At 43.5% G+C, this 6981-nt stretch overlaps 1 protein-coding gene across 1 annotated transcript; it reads right to left on the bottom strand.

Moving 5' to 3' along the window:
* On the bottom strand, positions 5921 to 6981 carry LOC104748423. The gene is made up of 3 exons (XM_019236714.1): positions 6699 to 6981; positions 6392 to 6619; positions 5921 to 6304 (listed from the first exon to the last, which is right to left on the bottom strand). Exons 1-3 carry the CDS (start codon positions 6903 to 6905, stop codon positions 5921 to 5923), a joined length of 819 nt encoding a protein of 272 aa, XP_019092259.1. The 5' UTR covers positions 6906 to 6981.

Raw genomic sequence — 6981 nt, 5'->3', positions numbered from 1 at the left:
TCTCTGGTAGGAGAGATCAGTGCGTTGAGGTTGTGTGCTGTTTCGTAGGAACCATTGGGTTTGGAGGCGGTTGATAGAGCAGATCTTCTGAGTAGGGTGCGGTTGGCTCAGGAGANGGTTTCCTTGGTTTGGCAGGTTACTACATGAGGTTTGTGCAGGGTTTTGCAAGTAGGACACGTCCTATGACTAAGTTGACAGGGAATGATGTTCCTTTTGTGTGGTCACAGGAGTGTGAGGAGGCCTTTGAAACCTTAAGGAGATGTTGACTACTACGCCAGTGTTGGCTTTGCCTGAGTAGGGAGAATCCTATGTGGTTTATACTGATGCATCTAGAGTTAGGTTGGGGTGTGTGTTGATGCAGCATGGGAAGGCGATTGCCTATGCTTCGCGGCAGTTGCGGAAGCATGAGGGCAACTATCCTACTCATGATTTGGAGATGGCTGCTGTAGTTTTTGCCCTGAAGATTTGGAGATCTTATCTTTATGGTGCAAAGGTGCAGGTGTTTACAGATCGTAAGAGCCTGAAGTATATATTCACTCAGCCCGAGCTGAACTTAAGGCAGAGGAGGTGGATGGAGCTGGTGGCGGATTATGATTTGGAGATAGCCTATCATCCTGGTAAGGCTAACATGGTTGCAGATATTCTGAGTCGGAAGAGGGTAGCTTCGGCTCAGGAGCAGGAGATGGAGTCTCTGGTAGGAGAGATCAGTGCGTTGAGGTTGTGTGCTGTTTCGTAGGAACCATTGGGTTTGGAGGCGGTTGATAGAGCAGATCTTCTGAGTAGGGTGCGGTTGGCTCAGGAGAAGGTTTTGGGGCTGGTGAATGCCTCAAAGGATGTGGATTCAGAGTATCAGATCTCAGATAATGGTACTATCTTGGTGCACGGTCGGATTTGTGTANCCTTTGAAACCTTAAGGAGATGTTGACTACTACGCCAGTGTTGGCTTTGCCTGAGTAGNATTTGTGTACCCAATGTTGAGGAGTTGAGACAGGAAATTCTGAGAGAGGCTCATGCAAGCAGGTTTTCTATTCATCCAGGAGCGACTANTAGAGTTAGGTTGGGGTGTGTGTTGATGCAGCATGGGAAGGCGATTGCCTATGCTTCGCGGCAGTTGCGGAAGCATGAGGGCAACTATCCTNTGGGATCTCAAGAGGTACTATCACTGGGTCGGGATGAAGAAGGATGTAGCTAGTTGGGTCGCGAGGTGCGATGTGTGTCAGCTAGTGAAGGCTGAGCATCAGGTTCCTGGCGGATTGCTGAAGAGTCTACCCATTCCTGAGTGGATGTGGGATATGATTACTATGGACTTTGTGGTGGGTTTGTCAGTGTCCAGGACGTTTGATGTTATTTGGGTCATTATGGACCGGTTGACTAAGTCAACACATTTTCTGGCCATTAAGAAGACTGATGGAGCATCGGTCTTGGCTAAGAAGTATGTGAGGGAGATAGTCAGGTTGCATGGGGTGCCAGCTAGTATTGTGTCTGATAGGGATTCTAAGTTCACTTCGGTGTTCTGGAAGGCATTTCAGGCAGAGATGGGCACTAAGGTGCATATGAGTATAGCTTATCATCCCCAGACAGATGGACAGTCAGAGAAGACGATCCACATGCTGAAGGATTTGCACTGGCGGACCCAGAAAATTCTTTAACCGGTGTCAAAAATATTAGGCTATAATCAATGGGGTGTCAAAAACGAAGATATGGTGGATTCAATTATAGTAAATCCATAAACCCTTAAGAAAAAATCTAAAAATTCAAATGAATGGTGGGTCAATTGAACCCCCTTCTTCCTTAATAGGTCCGCCAGTGAGGATTTGCTGAGGATGTGTGTGTTGGATTGGGGTGGCCATTTGGCAGATCACCTGAACCTGGTAGAGTTTGCTTACAACAACAGTTATCAGGCGGGTATTAAGATGGCTTCTTATGAGGCTTTGTATGGAAGGCCATACCGTACACCGTTATGCTGGACTCAGGTGGGGGAAAAGAGCATGTACGGGGCAGATTTTGTTCAGGAGACCTCAGAGAAGATTCGGGTTCTCAAGGTGAACATGAAGGAGGCTCAGGATAGGCAGAGGAGTTATGCTGATAGGAGGAGGAGAGATCTTGAGTTTCAGGTAGGAGACAAAGTGTACCTCAAGATGGCCATGTTGCGGGGTCCGAATAGGTCATTGACTGAGACTAAGTTGAGTCCAAGGTATATGGGTCCGTTCAGAGTGATTGAGCGAGTTGGACCAGTGGCATATAGACTGGAGTTACCTGAGGTTATGCGTGCATTCCACAAGGTTTTTCATGTGTCTATGTTGCGGAACTGTCTTCGTAAGGATGATCGGTTGTTGGCTAAGATTCCTAAGAATCTTCAGCCTAACATGACTTTGGAGGCGAGACCAGTGAGGGTTCTCGGGAGGAGGATCAAGGAACTTCGGAAGAAGAAGATTCCTTTGATGAGAGTCCTTTAGGACTGTGATGGTGTGGAGGAGTATACTTGGGAGCCTGAGGCAAGGATGAAGGCAAGGTTTAAGAAGTGGTATGAGAAGCAAGCCGCGACTTGAACTTGTCTAGCCTGGTCCCATCTGTAATCTGTGGCTGGAGCGGGAATGGAGTATTCCAGCCCATCTCTCTTGTTTACTCGGTCGCTTGGGGTGGTTGGTTGTGCGACTCAGTAACAAGATGAGGTGGTGCTCGGGGTACAAAATTTTCGTGAGGCGGGGTTTTTGAGGAAAGTTTCCTGAAATAGAAGTTTCCAAGAGTGGAAAGTGCTAAAAATGGAAAGTTTTATGCGAGTTAGAATTTGTCCATTTTAGTGGAGGGGCTTGTGGGCCTTGGTGGCGGACTTTTGAGTCATTGTGCCGTGTGTGGCAGTCTTTTGTGACATTGTGTGGCCTTTGTGGTGGGCTGTTTAGCCAGTTGTGTGGACTTTGTGGCGGGCTGTTTAGCCAGATGTGTGGCCTTTGTGGCGGGCTGTTTAGCCAGAGTGCCTGTTTAGGCGGTTCTTCGGGACAGATGGTCTTCGTGACGGTCCTTCGGGACATATGGTCTTTGTGACGGTCCTTCGAGACATATGGTTTTTGTGACGGTCCTTCGGGACAGATGGTCTTTGTGACGGTCCTTCGGGACAGATGGTCTTTGTGACGGTCCTGTTTAGGACATATTATTTGGTCTTTCTGACGGTCCTGTTTAGGATAGATTGTTTGGTCTTTCTGACGGTCCTATTTAGGACAGATTATTTGGTCTTTGTGACGGTCCTGTTTAGGACAGATTGTTTAGTCTTTGTGATGGACATTTGTTGGCCCTTGTGGCATTTATATGATCCTTATGTCGTCATGAGGTATTCCAGTGAGAGGATATGTGGTTGGTAGGACATTGTGATGTTTTATGCGAGCCACGAGAAGGAAACCTGGATAGGAATAGGACTCAGACGTGTTCAGAATTGTTTGCTCGCAACTCTTGGATGACTTAGGTTCTCCTAGTACTGCTATATTTTGAGACTTTGTGGCTTGGGAGTATGGTTGGTATATCGACTTCGGATGACGATCCGGGGGCGCGCTGTAGGGTGGCAACCCGAGAGACGAGTATTGGATTTTCTTTATACATTATGGCATGCAGACTTAGGTCTGATGAGGAGCCAATAAAAACTCAAGGTTTAGGCCTATGAGTAAAGGAAAGTCCAAAAGTCGAGAGAAAATAATGCCTGGAGCGTGAGTCTATCGCCTAGAGGTGACCTTCCGTAGATCGGTCGGAGGAGTGCGGGCCGTGGAGATGGTTGCACGGGAGTCCTTGGCTGACGGTTGTTTGAGATTCGAGGACGAATCTAGATTGGTGGTGGAGAATTGTAACATCCGTGAACCGAAATCCCGGTTTAGGGGATTGCATCGGTCGATGCAGGTTCAGTTTTCTGCGTTTTGACTTAAGTGAAATGCTGCGTTTTGGGCAAAGAGAAAAGGAAAACCCTTATATCGATTTTTTTGTCTCATTAATCGACTTTCGCCGCTTTTGAGAGAAACAAAAGAGAGAAAGAGTGTTCTTGGTGATTTCTGTGGTTTTGTGGCGTTTCTTGGTGAGATCTAAGGCTTAGAACGTTGTAGGAGCTTGCTAGGAGTGTTCTATTGCTTGTTTGAGGTTCAATTTCGTCTTGGCAAAGGTAAGTGCATGACCATGGCTTATCTAAGCTAGTGATCTCTCTGATTTTCTTGTTATGTGTTGTTAGGCTTGTTAGATGGTTTTTTGGGACGTTAGGAAGCTTTCTTGTGGCTTGGGATAGAGTTTTGTGGTTGCAGGAACAAAGATCCGGCGAGAAACTTCGGGGAAACACGATGCTCGGCATTGCATCGGTTGATGCACTTTGTGCGTCGGTCGATGCAAGTGCGAGGACGGCGCGTAAAACTTAGGGTTTTCGTGTTATGTCGAGCATGCGTCGGTCGATGCAGTGCGAGTGTCGATCAATGCAAGTGCATCTAGCATCGGTCGATGCAACCTTGTGTCGGTAGATGCATCCCCATCTGGTGTCGGTCGATGCATGTTGGTGTCGGTGGATGCAGAGTCATGGTTTGTTATTGTTGATTGTTAATTGTTGTTTGATGGTTAGAGATGTCTCTATTGCTTGTGTGTATAGCCTAGTAGATGGGAGGATTGCCTTACTGAGTGTTTATAAAATACTCATGCATTGCAATTTGTGTTTGTGGTGCAGGTAAGGGCAAAGTGTGACCGTGGAATCAAAACAATGAAGAGGAGGATGTTCTAGTGGTTCGCTTGGTTGTCTGGCTTCTGTTAGGTTGCTAGAGTTGAGTCCTAGAATGTTGTTTAGGATTGCTGGTTCTCTGGTTTATGTTGTTTGGATCATTAGTTTATGATTTGGAATTAATGTTCGTTATTAGATTATTATTGGTTATTTTTATTGGATATTGATATTAGTTATTCCGCTGTTGAATGTGATTGTGGTCAGGTGGCTAGTGGGTATGAGACCACTAGTTGTAGTTTATTTATTATATTTATTATTTATTAATTAAAAAAAAGATTGGGTCCTTTCAAAACACTACAAAAATCTTATACTTTGAATACTTACACTACAAGAAAACAAGCCAATAGCGACTATACTATTAGTCATTATTTAGTCGCTAAAAGGTGTGTTACGACTAAACAGCGACTAAAACCAGTAGTCGCTAATCGAGAGTCGCTAAAATTTATAGTCGTAATTTTAGTCGCCAAATGGCGACTACATTACGACAATTTTGTGTAGTCGTAAAGTAGTCGTAAATTAATCGTAAAGTAGTCACTAAGTTAGTGACTACTTTACGACTAATTTACGACTATTTGTATAGTCGTAAATGTAGTCATCAATTAGTCACTAAATGTAGTGACTACTTTACGACTAATTTACGATTATGTGTTTAAATAATATTATATATAAATATTTATAATTTTGCTATATAAATATTTAATTTGATTTATCTTAAATTTTATATTTGAATTTTGTTTTACAAATTCTCTTTAATTGGATTTACATCTAATTCTTATATTTGAACAATTATAAAAATAACTACAATTAAAATTACATAAACAAAACACAACAAAACACATCTTAAGTATCATCATATTCATTACAACCCAAGTTCAAAAGATAACAAAAAAGAAAGAAACATCATATTCATTACAACCCCAAGTTCAAAAGATAACAAAAGGAAAAAAACATTGATCAAGAAAACAACAAGAAAGGCTTCTTCCAATCGTTTCCCAAGTTAGGCTTCGTCTGCTTGTATCCTTCTCAAATCTGGAATTGATCCGTGTTATAACACAATACCTTAAGGTTCTGTCAAGTTGAAAAAATGAAGGTACAAAAAAAAAAGAAATTATCCCATTTGAAACCTATAACAACTAAGTTGTTATCCAGATGATTGTATAAGATGAGCTAGAAGTGAAGAGTACCTTAAGCAGATGTTGATTGAGTTGGAGTTGTCTCTTTAGCTGAATGGCTTGCAACAAACTTCTGAAACCGCGGATCACATTCCCTCAGAAAATCTTCCACAATGGAGAATTGGTCAATCTTGCCATTCTGGGCAGCAATAACTTTGGATTGCGCAGCAAGTTCTGCATCACGCCGCTGCAGTTGAGCAGCCTGTTCTTCATCATGCGCAGCAAGCCGCTCCAGTTGAGCAGCCTGTTCTTCTATCATGCGTTGAGCTTTCTTCAACTGTTCTTCGAGAGCCACAAAGGTAGTTGAGCCACATGCTTGCTTATGCGTTCCATCGACAAGGCAGTCCTTGAGGCTTCCAACTCCATAAGGTGTTCCTCTTGAATCCTTCTCAGTGGACTTGAAAATAAGAGAAAAGTGGAGGTTAGAAGATGACAAATTAAACTCCAAGACTATAAATGTGTATTGGTTTTTTAAAAAAGTTACCTCCAGGAAAATTTCTGTATATTCTTCTGTTGTGAGGTCCCGTGGCCGTGATTCTCCATCTGACACAGCAAAAGACTCTGCCTCGAGCTGAGACAACCTCTCTTGAACAGTCTTCTCATATGTCCCTGCAATCTTTTCTGCCTTCCGATCAACATATGTACCATCAGGCTTTGTATGTGCCTTGATGAAAACCTCACCAAGTCGGACTTCTCTTCCCAATTCCTCAACCTGCAATGTTATAAGAGATTAACTAAAAAAAATAACAGTTAAGTAAGAATTGAAAGTGGCAAAATAACAGCTACTTAACCATTTCGTCTTGAAGCTGTCGATAAGACTTTGGCCCTGAGAGGTGGACATGAGGACCTAGGCCGTTACGGTCAGACATACGGGCATCAGAGTAGGTTTTACTCTTTTGTTGTGCTTCTTCAGTGTCCCAGTAATCCTCCATCGTGCTCCAGAGAGTGTCTCCAATCCAGTTTGGTTGAACTCGACTAGTCCTCACATTGCTAACCATGTCTTTGATCCGCTTTTGACAGATTTTCTCAAAATAAGCTTGAACAGTTCCGGTTATCAAAGGATCCCAGGTGTGG

Source organism: Camelina sativa, chromosome 15, assembly GCF_000633955.1.
Source record: "Camelina sativa cultivar DH55 chromosome 15, Cs, whole genome shotgun sequence".
NCBI lineage: Eukaryota > Viridiplantae > Streptophyta > Magnoliopsida > Brassicales > Brassicaceae > Camelina > Camelina sativa.
Note: the sequence above shows the minus strand (reverse complement) of the source record. Positions and strands in the feature narration are given on the sequence as shown.

Coding starts and splice junctions, on each gene's coding strand:
- LOC104748423 (XM_019236714.1), bottom strand. CDS start 6,905: ATGGTTAGCAATGTGAGGACTAGTCGAGTTCAACCAAACTGGATTGGA. Junction 6,620..6,698: donor GACAGCTTCAAGACGAAATG/GTTAAGTAGCTG, acceptor ATAACATTGCAG/GTTGAGGAATTGGGAAGAGA. Junction 6,305..6,391: donor ATACAGAAATTTTCCTGGAG/GTAACTTTTTTA, acceptor CTTATTTTCAAG/TCCACTGAGAAGGATTCAAG.